This window comes from Sphaerodactylus townsendi, linkage group LG10, assembly GCF_021028975.2.
Source record: "Sphaerodactylus townsendi isolate TG3544 linkage group LG10, MPM_Stown_v2.3, whole genome shotgun sequence".
Taxonomy (NCBI): domain Eukaryota; kingdom Metazoa; phylum Chordata; class Lepidosauria; order Squamata; family Sphaerodactylidae; genus Sphaerodactylus; species Sphaerodactylus townsendi.
In genome coordinates this window covers 879,324-896,791 of record NC_059434.1, presented here as the reverse complement: position 1 = coordinate 896,791, position 17,468 = coordinate 879,324, and the positions used below count along the sequence as shown (strand labels likewise).

Below are 17,468 nucleotides of genomic sequence, written 5' to 3'. Positions count from 1 at the left end.
TGAATCTTGAAGCATATTTATTTACCTCATTTATTGCCTGTCTCTCATTGAGACTCAGGGTGGATTACAAAACAAAACAGTTCCGCCAGAGAGTAAAGACATCCAGTAGGCAATGGAAGAGGACTAGGAACTACAGAAGTAGAAAATGATGCAAAGAAAAAAACTGTCTAAGGGAAGACACATCATACACCAAAGGAACACATTAATTTCAAAGTGTGGGAGCCTGCCTGACCACCTCAAGTGAGTTGTTCTGCAAGGTGGGGCCACCACAGAGAGTATGAGTAGCTGGTTTCACCCATTCACAGGGTGGCGCTCTCAGACAAGCAAAGCTATCCTGGCAGAGCACAGCAGGAGAGGTGATCCTGCAAGGATGTGGGCCCAAGGCTACTAAGGATGTGTAGATGATGACCAGAACCTTGAACTGAACCAAGCAACCGATTGGTACCCAATGGAGTGACTGCAGAATGGGTGTGATATGCATGCTCTGGATAGTAACTGAACTGTGGTATTTTGTGTTTCTGAGTTGATTTTAACTGCAGACCCCAGTAGAGCGCTTTGCAGTAGTGAGGTCACTGTGTCATAGATCCATGTGGCCAGATCAGCCAAGTCAAGGTGGGGGCATCTTCTGGGCTAAATGAAGACAGAAGAAGGGGGGGGGGGGTTGCAGCTACAATAGCTTGTTTCACCAGTAGCAATGCTAGGTCCAGCATAACTCCTATGTTCTTGATTGAGTCTGTGTGTCAGCTAAACCGCATCAAATGTGGAAAGTGCAGCATCCCTCAAAACCTCAGTCTGGTATCCTGTCCCACACTGACGATTCCTCGTCTCCAATTGCAGCCCACTCAGTTGAGTCCATAATTAAGCCACTCCAAAGTACTTAATCCCTTCTATCTTCCGATGCCTCCACAGAACCAGAGGATGATACAAAGGAAGGCGCAGCTTGTCTACATTGAAACTGAGATCATCTGCTGGTGCCCCTGGTGCATCCTCCGTCCAGTGAAACCACACGGTAAGAGGAGATAACATGATTGTTCAGGGACTCTGTAAGCAAGTAACCACAACAGAGCTCAGTGACCTGGGACTGAATGTCTGCCAGGCAACCCACCTCTTCAGTGGGTTCTCTTTCTGTTTCCAATACTTTGGGGTTTTAAGGTCCAGAATGACTTTCACAGATCCAAAGTACCTCTACATAGCCATCATGGCATAGTGGTTAAGAGCAGGTGGATGCTAATCTGGAGAACCGGGTTTGATTCCCCACTCCTTCGCATGAATGGTGAACTCTTATCTGGTGAGCCAGATTTGTTTCCCTGCTCCTGCATTGCTGCTGAGTGACCTTGGGCTAGTCACAATTCTCTCCGAACTCTCTCTGCTACACCTACTTCACAAGGTGTCTGTTGTGGAGAGAGGAAGGGAAGCAGTTTGAAAGGCCCTTTGAGTCTCCTTACTGGAGAGAAAGTGGAGGGATATAATTCCAAACTCTTCTTCTGGTGACACCTACAGAGAAACCAGTTTAAAAATTATCCCCATAAAATTAGCCAGTATACTGGACATTTCTAATGTGTCAGCCAGCATCCAAATTGGAATGTATTTTAGAGATTTTATTTGACTTATTTGTTTACTATATTTATAGTGTGCCTTTTTCACTGAGACTTGAAGCGGATTCCACAGTGCATGTTAATACAATCTACCTGAAAGGATAGCCAGCCAACAGTTTCCCAGGGCTACAGAAATCTGAACAAGAAATCTGAATTGGGCATAATGCAGAGGGCAGATAGGAAATGTAGGAAAATGGCACTGGATCAACAGAAACCATGCAGAAGTGCAATAGTTGGGCCCATCTGCAGAGGCTTATGGACCCGTTTCAGTTCCAGAATATCCTGCAGGAGTCTGTCAGAGACTCTCTTGAGGAGCTGCTAGGGAGCTGGGAGAGCAAGCTCTCTGAAGCGATTGAGATTGTCGCACCAAGACACCAGGAATTGGGACGGCTTGAATGAATGTGGCGGTGGTGTCATGATGAAGAGACGGGACACTTGTATAGGTCATTGATGAAGGCCTATGAGAGGGCAGTGAAGGAGACTAAGAACAAATTCTATGCCGCCTCCATTGCCTCTGCAAGCTCACGCCTGGCACAATTGTTTAGGATAATTCGGACTCTTACAACCTTTTCTATAGGTCCTAAAATGCAGGAATTGGCTTTTAGTGGTGAGGTTTTTGCGAGCTATTTTGTAGACAAAATCTCATCTCTCCGCCACAACCTGCCTGCCACGATTGATACAGTAAATGAACTAGAGGCCCCTTGTCTGTCTTCTGGTCTGTGTTTGGACCATTTCAGCCTGCTCAATTCCACTGTAGTCGACATTCTGGCTGCAGTTTGAGCAACTACCTGTCCTCTTGATCCGTGTCTTTCCTGGCTAGTGAAATCCAGCGGGGATGTGATACGGGACCCCCTGTTGAAAATTATAAATCTCTCCCTTGAGCAAGGAGTGTTTCCAGGGTGGCTGAAAGAGGCAGTGGTACATCCGCTCCTAAAAAGACTAACTCTGGATCAATCTGATCTGGCCAATTACCGCCCAGTTTTGAATCTCGTTTCTGGGAAAGGTAATTGAGAGAGCGGTTGTGGAGCAGCTAGTCCTTCCTGGATGAAGCTAAAGTGTTGGATCCCTTCCAGTCCGGCTTCCATGCTGGTCATGGGACAGAGACCATGTTCGTCGCCATCATGGATAAATTCCGCCTCCAGTTACACCAGGGTGGGTCGGCGCTGCTGGTGTTGTTAGATCTCAGCTCAACATTCGATATGCTGGACCATGATTTGCTGGTCCACTGCCTCGCCGATGCAGGAGTTCGAGCCTTGAGCTAGATTACCTTGTACCTTCAGAATGTAGTGTCGGGGGGAGGTCTCTGGGTGGCGCCCCATTATAGGGGGGGTGCGGCAGGGGGCCATCATTTCCCCACTGCTGTTTAATATCTATATGCAGCCCTTGGTGTGGAGCTTTGGGCTGGGATGTCATCAATATGCAGATGACACCCGGCACATTCTCACAATGGAGGGCCGGTCAGCCTCCCCCGCTGAGGCTCTCCAGCACTGTTTGGAGGCTGTAGCTGGTTGGTTGAGAACGAGCAGACTGAAATTAAATCCATCGAAGACAGAGATTCTATGGCTCGCCCGAGGGGATTGGCCCGGGAATTTCCGGTTGCCAACATTGGTGAGGTTCTCCGCTTTGCCTCAGAAAGGAGCCTGGGTGTGACTCTGGACTCCACCCTTTTGCTGGAGGACCAGGTCATTAAGACAACCCAGGCAGCTGACCTAACTCTCCCGAAGCAAATTGGCCACAGTAATGCATACAACGGTCACCTCTAGGTTAGACTACTGTAATTCACTCTGCGCTGGCCTACTTTTGAAGTTGATCCGGTTGTTGAAATGTGTACAGCATGCAGCTGCTAAGCTCCTAGCTCAGGGGTAGGGAACCTGCGGCTCTCCAGATGTTCAGGAACTACAATTCCCATCAGCCTCTGTCAGCATGGCCAATTGGCCATGCTGGTAGGGGCTGATGGGAATTGTAGTTCCTGAACATCTGGAGAGCCGCAGGTTCCCTACCCCTGTCCTAGCTGGAGCTTCTAGCCGGGACCATATTATACAGGCCTGAAAGATCTACGTTGGCTGACTGTCGAGTACCGGATCGTCTTCAAAGTTTTGGTCTTGGACCTGCATATCTGCATGACCGCCTCTCCCCATATTGCCCTCAAAGACCCCTCCAGTCTGCAGATGGGAACTTGCTGGTGGTCCCGGGTCCCAGGGATGTTCAGCTAGCCTTGACACTGGCCTGCTCTATCAGGTGACATCCGAGCCCTGCGGAGTCTGTCTCAGTTCTGAAGGGCATTTAAACAGAGTTATTCTGCCAGGCCAGCTGGACATCCCTTTCTTTAAAAGATCATTTCTGGTCCTCATCTGGATACAGTCCATGCATCCATTTTTTGAGCTCCCAAGTTAGGTTTCTTTTACACCATTTTCGTAATTTGTTTTAAATGATGTTATGTATAATGTTTTTAAATGCCTGTTTTAATGCCTGTTTTTATACTATTTATCATATTTCTTGTATGGACTGCTTTGTATGTTTTATTGTGAGCCGCCCTGAGTCCTGTTGGGAGAGTTGGCAGAATATAAATATAAAGAATAAATAAATAAGTGCAACCAACAGCTAATGTGTCCTCAAGCACAGGGCTATCGTCTGCAGCACACATACAAACACCTATGAGGCTCACTTGTAGGTGGTTGGGAGTAAGTGGTCCTTAAGGTATACTGGTCTCAAACTTCATAGAGCTTTAAAAGAAGAGTTTGGATTTATATTCCCCCTTTCTCTCCTGTAGGAGACTCAAAGGGGCTGACAACCTCCTTTTCCTTCCCCCCCCCCCCTCACAACAAACACCCTGTGAGGTGGGTGGGGCTGAGAGAGTTCCAAAAAGCTGTGACTAGCCCAAGGTCATGCAGCTGGCATGTGTTGGAGTGCTCAGGCTAATCTTAGTTCTTCAGATAAGCCTCCACAGCTCAAGTGGCAGAGCGGGGAATCAAACCCGGTTCCCCAGATTAGAGTGCACCTGCTCTTAACCACAACTACTTGAATTGGGCCTGGAGACAGACTGGGAGCCAATGAAAGGAGAACAAGACTGGTGCTGATGTGGTCATTCCAGTCCACTCCAGTCAGTATCCTGGCTCAACATTCTTGTAGTACTTGAAAATTCCAAACAAATGTCAAGGGCAGCCCCACTCAGAGCACCTTGCAGTAATCTTATCTAGATGTCATCATAGGCATGCATCACAGTGGCCAAGCCTTTTCTATGTGGGACAGGCCAGAGCTGGCTAGCCAGTTAAAGTTGGTAAAAGGCAGTCCTGACCACAGCCATCACCTGTTTATCCCATAGGAGGCTCAGGTCTAGCAGCACCAAGCTATGGACCAATCCCTTCAGGGAGAATGCAGCCCCATTCATAACAAGAGAAACCTTAATCCCAACAAGATAAAAACACTACTGGCAAGTAGTACCCTGTTTCTCCAAAAATAAGACATACCCTGAGAATGAGACGTAGTAGAGGTTTTGCTGAAGTGCTAAATATAAAACATCCCCCAAAAGTAAGACGTAGCAAAGTCTTTGGAAGCATGCCCGTCGAACAGAACACCAGAGCATGCAGCTGTGCAGCGGAAAAATAAGACATCCCCTGAAAATAAGACATAGTGCATCTTTGGGAGCAAAAACACGGTAGGACTAACCCAAGATTTCAGCTTCAGTTATATGAGTTCACGTTTACCCTAAACTTGTCTCTAGAGCAGTGTTTTCCAACCTTTTCAACGTCACGGTACCTTTGACCTCATTCTTCATATCTCATGGTACCCCTGCCATCCTCTCCCCACCTTCCCCTCCCAGTTCCCCTGTTTGCCACCCCCCACCTTCCCCTCCCAGGGTGAAAGGAAGCGTGGGGGCGAGTGGGAAGTGGCTGCTGACCTTGCAGCAGGTCCTGCCCCCTGGGCCAGCTCCATAACTTTGCTGGTGCCGGCAGGAGACACCACAAAAGTGAGGGGGGCCAGTAGCATTGCCGCGGTACCACTGGGACGTGTCCACGGCACCCCAGGGTACCACAGACCCCTGGTTGGGAATCGCTGCTCTAAAGTCCGGTCCAGGGTTTCTACAGCCATCCTGGAGATCCGGTTGAAGCGTGGGATGGAGCTTAGCATCCTCTTCATATTGGTCACAGCCCAAGTCAGATCTCCATATGCTTTCACCCAGTGGTTTCATGTAGATGTTGAAGAGCACGGGTGACTCTGTAAGCCAAAGGCTGAGGAGCTGAGCAACAGTCTGTCATCTTATTGAAACCAACCTTCCTGGTGGGCCCAAAACCATCCCAGAACAGTCATTTCCAGTCTCAGCTCCAAAAGGGGATCCAGAAGGATACCATGGCCAATTGTGTCAAAAGCTATTGAGGGGTCCTGAAGAATTATTTATGTATGCATTTATAGTTGCCCTTTCTCACTGAGACTCAAACACCAGGATTTCACTCCCTCTGTCCCCTTTGAAGTCAAAAAGAATAGAAATGTTTTAAATATCAGCTGAGTGAGAACTAGCTGAAGCCTGATTTCTCACTGCTGACAGTTCTTCCAGTGAGTTCTAAACTTATATGTCAGATTGAGTTAACAGTTTAAATTGGCAATTCGGTCAGACTTGGTTTGTGTCTCATAGCTATTGTTTGGAACTCTTAAATCTTCCAAAGCATTCCAGAGATCTTTGACCAATATCCTAGATTTTTGATGTTTCCCGTTCCCCACTTTTGCTCCCATTTTTAAATTTTTGATTTTTATTTTATTTTTTACTTTTTGCATATTGACTGTGGATGTGAAATACTGACCAATTTTTTTCCAAGGTCATGACTACAATCCTGTATAGCTTTAACCAATTTTGACATTTTTTCCACTTTTGGGCTCCAAACTGTGTTCATGAGACACTTTTGACTAACTTTGCAACGTTTGGGTTTCCCCCCCAACTTTTTTAGAGTCCTGACAATGGTCCGGTGAAGTTTTGACTAATTTTGCTATTTTTTATGTTTGTTTTTAAACATTTAAGGTCCAGAGAGCTGTGATGTGAAACTATGGACGATCTTTGCGATCCCCCCCCTCCCCTCCCGCTCTCTTTTTTTTTCCCTGCAGTCCTGTGAGACCCGGAGCAAGTGCAGGAGGCCCACTCTCCGCCTGGGTCCAACCACGTAGGACTGCAATCTCCCGCCCTAGGGGGCCGATGGGGTGGGCGTGGTTGGCGTTCAGAGAAGCAACATAGACTTCTACGGGATCTTGGGAAGCAGGCGCGCAAAGATGACGTCGGAGGCTGGAGGATTAATAATCCGGTATCGTTTGAGCGAGGACATGAACGACGTAGGCGGCCGAAAGTCGCAACGCCGCATTCCACGAAGTCTCCAAATACAGGCCTTCGTTTCCGGGGGCGCCACGGAAGTTGGGGCGCTGCCAGGGCCGCCGCCTGCTCCACGAGGGGCGGCCTTCAGGGAGGGAGGGAGGGCGTTCAGCAACCCAGGCCACAGCGAGGCCACCCCTGGCGGAGGACGGCGGCAGGGGAGACGTCCCAGAGCTGCTGCCCGCCGGCCTCAAAACCGGGCTTCCCGTCGCGCAGTTCTAGTCATGAGCACGACGCGCCTGCGTATTGGTGGACGGCCTGCCCCGTGGCGCCACTCCGGGCAGGGAAGGGACTGTGGGGCGCGCGCAGGCGCACATGCCGGCGCTCGGGGGGTTCCTCCCAGGCCCCCGATTGGCCAGAGGTTCCTCCCAGGCCCCCGATTGGCCAGTTGGAGCCCGCGCAAGGTTCGCGCGCCACATCCGGGTTCTTTGCTGGTCGCTCGGCGATGGAGGGCGGAGGCCTCAGCGGGCGCTTCTGAGCATGCGCCACCATCCACCTGCCCCTTCTCCCCGTTCCGACTGCGGTGCGCGGAGGCCGCTCTAGAAGCTTCTGGGGCGCTGTGGAGGCGGAAGACCGGCCGAGTTTCGCTGTAGTCGCCGAGGGTCTCGCCGCCATGACCGCCGAGGAGGCCGAGGCCGGCGTCGACATCACCCCCAAACGGGACGGCGGAGTCCTCAAGGTAGGCCCGGCCTCGTCCTGCTGGCGGCGGCGGCCTCCTCCTCCCTGCGGGGCCGGGCGGTTTCCAGCGCTGGGCCTCCCGCCAGCCGGCGTGTCGCGGGCGCCGTGTCTAAGCGGCCTGCCTGAGGGGGCGGGAGGGCGGACTCCTTTTGACCCGCGCCGGGATCGCGGGTGGGTGGGGATCTGCTGCCAGGGCCTTGTCCCGGGGAAGGATCGGCGGCCTCCGGGGACACCCTCCAGTTCAGGCCTTTGGGTCTCGCAGCGAACACTCGCTGCGCTTGCCCGGGGCTGGCGGGTCGGTGGCGCGGCTGTGTTGGAGCCCCCCCGCCGCCCTGGAAGCTCGCTGGGGGGCCTTGGGCCGATCGGCCTAGACCCCCTCGCAGGGTGGTTGTGAGAATAAAACGGGTTGTGGGGAATTCTCAAGTAGCCATCGTGCTGAAAAGGTATCGAGGCACTGAGCCTTTCGGGGGAGGGCGGTGTACAAATCGAATAATGCAGTACAACACAGTAAATAGCTGTGCACTGCCTGGCCTACTGTCCGGAGGCAACCCAAAATACCTTCCGTTATTCTCTTCTGTTTTATCTTTGCAGCAACCCTGTGAGGTAGGTTAGGTGGAGAGGGCGTGCCTGGCTCATTTGTCACCGTTTGTCATATTTATGCCTTTTTAAAGTATAAACATATTTGCTTTCTATAGCGAAAATTGCATGTTTATCCAGAACACAAGAGTTAAAAACTTATGCTACTATAATATATGTATTTTGATTTCTGCAAATCTGAGAGGAAGGAGGGAAACATCAGAGGTAAAAGAAAATAGACTCCGTAGTAAACAAATGAAAGTGTAGTGCTTGAACAGAAATTTGCTCAGTCACCAATAGAACCATCAGTTAAAACTTCATAAAATGAACATACTATATTTTAGTGTAGTACTAAAATATTGTTGCCCATATTTTCATTTTTAAAAATCTTGACTATTGTTCGTGCCTGCAGTGTTATTACACAATGCTATAAGTTGCCTTATGTAAAATTTGCAAAATTCACATTTTGAATAATATGTTAGCTTTCATTCATTTCAAAACAGGAAAACAAGGAAAGTCCTTGGACTCCTTCATACTTTCCTTTTTGAGTGTGAAAAACCTTGCTTTGAATACTTCACTCATACTAAAATAAACTATTGTGTGCATGTTTGCTAAGTTTCATGTGGCAAACCCATGAATTGAGGCCCTCCAGAACATCCGACCATTAACAGCCTTGCTCAGGGCTTGCAAACAGAGGGCTGTGGCTTCCCTTATGAATTGTTCTACATGTTGGTTCTTCATGTTTTACTGCTGCCTTCAACGTCTCGTGGCATCATTATCTTTTCCAGCGAGAGTTCAGGCTTGATTTGAGCTAGAAGCCACGTGATCTTTGGGCAGTATATGGTATCGATAAAACACTTTCCCAACACCATAGTTCAAATGAATCAACTTTCTTGTCTCCGTGCTTCATCGTCCAGCTTTCATAGTCATACATAGTAATAGGCAATACATAAAAACACATGAACCTGCCTTAGCTGAAGTCATGTCTTTGGTCCATCAAGGTCAGTTTTTTTTCTACTCAGACTGGCAGCAAATCTCCAGGCGCTCCAGTCTTTCATATCATCCTTTAATTGGAGATGTCAGGCAAGGAACCTGAGACCTTCTTGATGTCAAGCACATACTCTTACCACTGAGCCACAGTGCCTCTTACGAATCATCTTGGCCTTTGGTCAGAGCCACTTGTATGAATTACATTGATCTTTTCTAGTTCTGTTCCTTCACAGCTGCCTGTCGCAGTTGCCTGCTCTTCCATATTAGAGTCCAACCCACTTAACCACTACACTTTGTTATCTCTTTAAAGAAGAATTATTATAGCATTGCCAAGAGAAACTGAAAAATTGCTTCCCCCTCCTTGTCATCTAACAAATGTAGCTTTTCTTCTTTTGATAGTTTGGGCCTCTTGATGCTGAAATTACCATTTACCAAAATTCAAAATATCAATGTTTCATTCCACAGATTGTCAAGAAAGGAGGTGTTGGGACAGAATCTCCCATGATAGGTGATAAAGTGATGGTCCACTATACTGGATGGCTTCTGGATGGCACACAGTTTGACTCAAGCCGGGACAGAAAAGACAAGTTCTCATTTGACTTTGGAAAAGGTACTGTTCTTTGTGTCTGGTACACAATAGTGTTTGTTTCAATAATACATGTTACATAGTAAACAATCGCTTGCTTCATAACTTACAGGACTGGTGCTGCTTGTGACACACTTCTGTAGACATCTGTCTGGCCAATCGAGATAGTTGTCTTTAATGTTTATCTGTTGCTACCTATTCTGTGAACTGTTATATTGGCTGTTTTCTATATAAGCGGAAAAGCATCTTTTTCTGTTCACGGTCAGATTCTTTGCAATATAGCAGCACTTGAGATGTACATTGGCCCACACCAAGACAGATCTAGAATCCTGTAAGAGGAAAAGCTTCTGGAGAGGGGAGAGGAATGCTGCTGTTTGGAGTAGGACACCCCCCTTCCCCCATTGCTTCTTAGTTCAGAATGGCTCTCCAACTGCTTTTCATGAAGTAGTTTACAGGCATTTGCACCTAGGTTTATTTATTTATTTATTTATGCTTCAAATTTCTATCCCGCCCCGTCCCCGAAGGGCTCTGGGCGGTTGCCATTCAGAAATGGACAGCTACATACTGTTCGTTTTGCTGGAGCATTTGCTGTACCACCTGTTGCACCCTCATCTAGATGGTTAATAAAAACACACTGGGTCCAAAAACCAAATCTGTGACACCCCATTAAATACTGCTCCAATCAGACTACTCTGATTGCAGTTATCTGACCAATTCCTTACCCGCTCAACCATCCTAACATCAAATCCACAGCCCTCCAACTTGCTGATCAAATCAACATAGAGAACCTTATCAAATACTAAAATTCAAATATACAGCATGTTGTCGAAGGCTTTCACAACCGGATTCAACTGGTTTTGGTGGGTTTTCCGGGCTGTGTGGCCTGGTCTGGTGGATCTTGTTCCTAACGTTTCGCCTGCATCTGTGGCTGGCATCTTCAGAGGTGTATCACAGAGGGAAGTCAGTTACACATTGTGTCCAGTCTTCTCTTATAACAAACTTCCCAGGCCAGAACAATAAATCCTGCTCTTAATATCCCATAAAGGAGAGATTTCTAACAACCTGTGATCACCTTTCCCTAACATACCCTCCATTCTCACCGCATCCACTAGGTTTCTTTATTAAAAATAGCTGATTCCTAGTTGGCTCTTCTACCTTTTAAGAGAGGACGTTACATTGCATATAGATCAAGACACTATATGATCATAGGTTCTTGGAAGAATTAATCTCCCAACAAACATCAGGATTTTTTTTAATTGTGCAGCTTACAAAAAAGTGTTATTCGGACAGAGACACTTTTGTACAATCACAGTGTGTAAAACGTCCAACATATTTGGATTTCAGTGTATAGCCATGAACAGGCAAAACAAATCTTTCTGCAAATCTGAGAAAGAAAAAAAGACTTGCAGAAAAATTTGAAATTTTGAAAAATAAAATACAGATAAATTGAGGGGTTAAACTCCGTCTAGATCAATGGGAACATGCAAGAAGGACCTCAGTGGCTTGTTGCAAAGGTTGCTGAATGACTACAATGCTGCCAACCTTCAGAGTTGGGTTTTTGTCAGGGAGAGGCAGGGCCCCCTTTTCAGGGCTAATTTCTCTTCCACATCTTTTGCTCTTGATCTGGCTATAGATAGATTCTGATACACTTCAGGGTTTTTACATTCTGTAACATCAAGTCTGTTCAAGAACTCTTGTGAGATTAGCTTTGTGCTAATTTGGTTGACCTAATAAAATGTATTGCATTGATTTGTCTGTCTAGTCTAGCATTCTGTTTGACATGTTGAAGAGCCAACAGAGAATGCGGGCCAAAGACTTCTCCTAATATTGCTTCCTAGTTTTGACATTCTGATGCTTTTCATTTTGTCTCTCCTGGACCTGCTGCCTCTCTGCTTCATTGGGAGGAAAAAATCTCCACCTACCTTTCCTACCCTGTTTATACTATTCCCCCGTAGACTTTAAAAAACTGAACTGACACAAATGCTTAGCTTTGTTTCACAGGAAAGGACTTCTAACTCTTGGTTTGTCTCTTCTGAACTTTTTCCAGCTTTGCTGTATAATTCCTAATAATCTGGGGTGGGGATTGCTTTTTTCACTGTACAGTGACTTGACATTTTATTTGAGCTATTGAAGACAAGTCCCACATTGTCTTCTTCAAGCCTGAGGTTTGCATGCCGTCTCAAATACAAGATGGGTGGGTATAGGGGCAGGATTCAAAATGATCTGGACAGATTAGAGACCTGGACCAAAACTAACAAAATGAATTTCAACAGAGTTAAATGTAAGATTCTACACTTTGGCAGAAAAAAATGAAATGCACAGAAATAAGATGGGTGACACCTGGCATGACAACACTACATGTGAAAGGGATCTGGGAGGCCTAGTAAACCACAAACTGAAGATGAGTCAGCAGTGTGATGCAGCAGCCAAGAAAGCCAATGCAATTCTGGGATGCATCAATAAGAGTGTAGTGTCTAGATCATGGGAAGTGATTGTACCACTGTATTCTGCATTGGTCAGACCTCACCTGGAGTACTGTGTTCAGTTGTGAGCAACACAATTCAAGAAGGATATTGACCTAATAAAATGGAAGCTGGAACAGGAAGCTGGAGCAGGTTCAGAGGAGGGTGACCAAAATGGTAAAAGGTCTGGAATCTGTACCCTGTGAGGAGAGACTTAGGGGCTGGGGATGTTTAGTTCGGTGAAGAGACAGTTAAGGGGTGACATGATCGCCACGTTTAAATATTTGAAGGGATGCTATGTTGAAGAGAGAGCAAACTTGTTTTCTGCCACCTCAAAGATTAAGACATAGAGTAATAGTTTCAAGGTGCAGGAAAAGAGATTCCACCTAAACATTAGGAAGAATGTTTTGATTGTCAGGACTGTTTGACAGAAGAATTTACTTCCTCGGAGAGTGGTGGAGTCTCCTTCTTTGGAGGTTTTTAAACAGAGGCTGGATGACAATCTGTTGGGAGGGCTTTGATTGTGTATTCCTTCATGGCCCGGGGTTGGACTTAATGGCCTTTTTGGTCTCTTTCAACTCTATGATTCTTTAAGCTTCCTTTTGAGAGTCTGTTCCACAACCCAGAAGCCATCACTGTGAATTGAAGGGGCAACCGTTGCTGTTTACCACAAGAGCTATGTGAGACATCCATTCATACATCTCCCGGTGTCTTCTCCAGTTAAACCCTCAGTTTGAGAGTGTTGTATGCAGTGTGGTGTATTGTCTTTAGAGGAAGAAATATAAGAGAGGGAGAAAACGAATCAGTCTGGTTGAGTACACTCTGATCTTGACCTTATCAACAGAGCTGCTGGTAGCAATTCTGTGTGCTTTCTCAATAGTCTCACATTTTCAAAAGACATGATTAGTTACACTTTCTCCCTCTGAGCTTGGTGATTTCCACTGACCAACCAAGTACCTCTTCCTGTTTGACTTGGGACCATTCCCCCTTCATCTCAGTTCTTTTCCTACCTCACAGGGCATTGCAGCTAGCTCAATTACCTGCACTAGTTCTTCACTCTTTCTACCTTGTTTTTATTTCCCCTCGCTCCTTTCTTCCCTTTCCTACATTCTGGTGCTTTGATTTCCTCCACTTCTCTTGGTCTCATTGAGGTTGAGGGAAGGATTGCTCTCACCCTGGCTCAGATCCTTGGTTTGTAGGGGCTTCCCTAAAAGAAAAAAGATGAGAAGATATGCAGGATGGCTATTTGTCTGGGGATGACCTAGAAGCTTTGAGCATAGCAAGAGCCAAAGAAGTCTCAGACCCAGGGAGGCCTGCCTCTGCCTCGGAAACAGCTTAGTTGCCACCATCTTGCGACTCTCGTGCTCAGAAGAAGCACGAGAATAAAATGGCCACTTCCACACAGTCCCTTCTTCGTGTGGTTGATGGTGGCTGCAACGTGGAAACCTCTACTCATGAGGAAGTGAGTCGGGGAACTGCTAGCTTCAGAGCCAAGGGTCTACTCGGAGTAGGGGCAACAATAGTAGATTAATGGTCATGTAACTCCCTTTTGGCTGGGTCCCTATTTCTCTCCCCCAAATTCCTGATCCTGCTTACAGAGGACAAGGCAAGATTCTTGCATCAATAACAAATCAGTGTCCAAGGAGAAGGGCTGCCTTTGACTCTGTGCCGAGAGCACTTCTCTGGGCAAAACTGGCTGCCCTCAACATTGATGCCAGACTCCTGCTCTTAATTAGGCAACTGCACACAAATACCAGTTGCCGGATCAAGTGTTCCCACGAAGGCCTTTTGACAGACAGTATTCCAATTTCCAAAGGGGTCAAACAGGGCTGCGTCCTGGCCCCCACTCTTTTCAATCTTTTCTTCAGTGACCTCCCCTCTGCTCTCAGCAGTGAACAGCCATGCCCCAAAGAGCTAAAGTGTACATCCCTATGTACATCAGATTTCCTGCTCTATGCAGATGATGCTGTCCTTCTCTCTCGATCCAGAGTTGGCCTCAGACGCTTAATGAAGCGCTGTGTGGATTACTGTGAATCCAATAGACTGACAATTAATTATGAAAAAACCAATTTATTGGTCTTCTCTAGGTGCTTTAAGAAGCTCACATGGGCAATGAAAAGCACCCAAATTGAACAGGTTAAGTGCTATAAACACCTTGGTCTCTCATTCTCCTTTAATCTTTCATGGGCAACCCAGAGGAAGAGGCGTCAGCTCTCCTTACAAAAGCTACATCCTAACAGGTATGTCATATTGCATTACACTACGTTTCTTTTACAGCAGTGGCCACTCCTTTATCCCTCCTGCCCTCAAATTTTTCAATGCCAAAGTCGCCTCGAGATTGCTTTATGGAGTCCCAATTTGGATTCAAGCTATTAACCACTCCTTGAATTCTCTTCAATTTTTTTCATAAAATAACTGGACTCCCAAATTGCATGCCCTGTGCAGCCCTTTGTCTGGAGTTAGGTCAAAACTCATTGGAATCAGCCACTTGGCTCAGAGCTTTTAGATTCTGGCTGCGAATTCATTTTCTCTTAGACTGTAATTCCCTGGTCCACCGTCTGCTCTCTGACACCCATTCCAACCCCTGGTTTTCCATAATTGAAGAAAAAATGGCTTCTATTGGACTGTCAGTGGATTCACTTTGCCCTTTGTCCTATTCAGAAGCTTATAGAAAATTAAAAGGTCAACTATTGGATAGAGAGTTCTCTGCCCTAATCACCACAGCCAAGAAAACATGCTCCCCCCTGTATTTTTCTCTCCCATTTGAACGGGGCCACTTGGCACACTACCTGTATTGCTTAATAAACCCTGCTCAAAGGAGAGCCATAATGCTCGCCAGGTTTAATGTTATGCCTTCTGCCTTGTTACATGGCAGATTTAATAAGCAAGAAAAGGCTAAAAGATTGTGCCCATGTAATGATGGCTCAGTTGAATCTCTGGCCCACCAATTACTACACTGTCTCAGATTCAAGGAAATCAGATCCAAGTATGTGAATCTTACTCCTTTACATTTACCTGATCTCCCCGATTTAATTAGATTACACTACTTGTTGGACAATCCTGATCCTTCTCTCTGTATGATAGTGGCAGACTTTCTCCTGGAAATTACTAAAAGCCAGTAGATTTCCTTCGACCTAACATTTATTTCCTGTATTGTACATGCTTTTTAATCCGTTTTTTATTATTGTTGTACTGTTGTCTATGCCAATAAAGGCTTGCTAAATAAATAAAAAATAAAAAAAGTCAATGTCCCTCAACTACAGGACATCAGCTGCCCTTTCTCCCTTGTGTGCTCTAGGGACAGCAGCACCTGGAATATACCCCATAAGGGGGCGGGTAATTGAGATTATCCAGCAAGGCTACTCAAAAAAGGAGGAGGAAACAAGATAGAGAGGTCTCTGTTAGGTCTTGAACCTTAAGCTAATGAACGGACTTTGTGTTTTTGATCAGTAGCGTTTATAGATTAGTGTAAGGCTGAACACACTCAAACGCAGTTAATTTAGAGAAAAGAACTTTATTGATTTGCGTCGCCCTAAATACAGGGTGCTGGAACTGAGGATTCGTGTCCTCAGTTCCAGTATTTATTTTATTTCTGAATTCAACAACAATCAATTAGTTTTCTCCCCCACCACCCAGTCTCTGGCCTTTCATTGGCCGTGGAGCTCTTATGGGATGTAGCTTCTTAGTTAGTTTTCCCGCTCTTGTTGGAAAGAGGCAGGAGCCAGTGCATGCTGGGAGTTGTAGTCCTGACAGTGTCAGAGCACCAAAGCCTGGCAGTTCTGACAAACCTGGCTTTTGCTATCCCCTTTATTCCCTAAGATCCCCCACTCCCCGGCCTCCCGAATTCCCAAGAATCAGTGAAAAATAATCTCTGGAGCTTGAGGCGTCCCAGGGTCAGCGGCAGATAGTAAGAGAGAGCCACCTGGCTTCTTGCCCCCATAAGATAGAGGCTCCGCTTTCTGTGGGACCAGGGTGTCAGTAAAAAGCCTAGTGATCTACAAAGTGTGTGAAGCCATAAAGTTAAAGTTAAGGAAAGAATGCCCCAAGTGGCAGTGGTAACATATAGCAGGCTGGTTACATATATCTTTTAGCATCACTGATTTGTAGTGTCAAGCAGTTACATTGAGGCTGGAATGCATCTCAATCACTTAGATACAACCCCCCTGACAGTCTCCCAGTTATCTCACAGTGTTACTGAGTCCAAAGAGGAGGGAAAATTTATCTCTGCTGAGAGGGACAAGGAAGAGATTGGAGTCCTGGAACAACTCCTCAGGTTCTTTAAGGCCAAGGACCTTCAGTATCTTTTGTCCAAGATTTTAGCTACACTGAATTTAAAAGATGAACAGTCAAAGCCTGAAACTAAACCAAGACATGCTGGAAACAAAGGATTTTCTCCTTTTACCTCCATGAGTAAGAAGACCTTTCCCTTCCATCTGTTTTTTGAATGTCAGGTAAGGGCACTGTGGGCCAAGGCAGCGGCCAACAGGAAGATCCCAGGTTTCATAAAAAAGGTTTAATGAGTTTCCTTCATATACAAATGAGCTATTGCAAGGACCCCTTGTTGATGCTCCGGTAGCCCCACTGCAGTCAGCCTTATGGCTTTTGCAGGATGGAGGTGGCTACCTCTGGGACAGAGCTGACCGAAGTGCTGATCAGACAGCCAGAATGGTTCACAACGAGCTAATGGCCATGGCCATCGAGGCATCAGCTACAGCTTCAGTCGTGTCAGGGAGGTGTTGCAGTTTATCCCAGAGAACAAGCGCATCCAGAAGGGAGTCAGTTGACTTATCAAGGTGGCTTCCTTCATGGCCAGCGCCACTCTGGACGTGTAATGATGGATCCCTTTCCCTCAGCCTTCTTTTGGCTTTTTCCATTGTCTCCCTGCCACTGCCTTTTCTCCCTTTCTCTTGTGAGGGTTAAGGGGTGCCGTGACTTACAGTTTCTGAGCAAGAGTGTTGTTCCCTGATATGGAACTTTTTTTATTAATGATGTCATCAATTTCTTCCTTTTTGTGTAGGTGAAGTTATTAAAGCCTGGGACATTGCTGTGGGCACGATGACCGTTGGAGAGCTTAGTCGGATTACTTGCAAGCCAGAATATGCCTATGGGTCTGCTGGCAGCCCTCCCAAGATACCCCCCAATGCCACGCTGGTTTTTGAGGTGAGTGGCAGATGACCTCCTCAGCTTCTGTGGTGGAAACAGCTTGACCTGCTTGTGTGGGTGGGGGG

The 17,468-nt window shown here is 46.6% G+C and overlaps 1 protein-coding gene across 2 annotated transcripts in view; it reads left to right on the top strand.

Annotated features, from left to right (window-relative positions):
- The first annotated feature begins 7,373 nt into the window (after nucleotides 1–7,373).
- FKBP4 (FKBP prolyl isomerase 4) overlaps nucleotides 7,374–17,468 on the top strand; it is a 49,463-nt gene continuing 39,368 nt past the window's right edge. For both annotated transcript variants that reach the window (XM_048509977.1, XM_048509978.1), the window contains exons 1-3: nucleotides 7,374–7,627; nucleotides 9,658–9,802; nucleotides 17,258–17,400. In XM_048509977.1, the coding sequence (XP_048365934.1) occupies nucleotides 7,562–7,627; nucleotides 9,658–9,802; nucleotides 17,258–17,400 (354 nt within the window). In that variant the 5' untranslated portion in view covers nucleotides 7,374–7,561. The remainder of the gene's footprint in view (nucleotides 7,628–9,657; nucleotides 9,803–17,257; nucleotides 17,401–17,468) is intronic.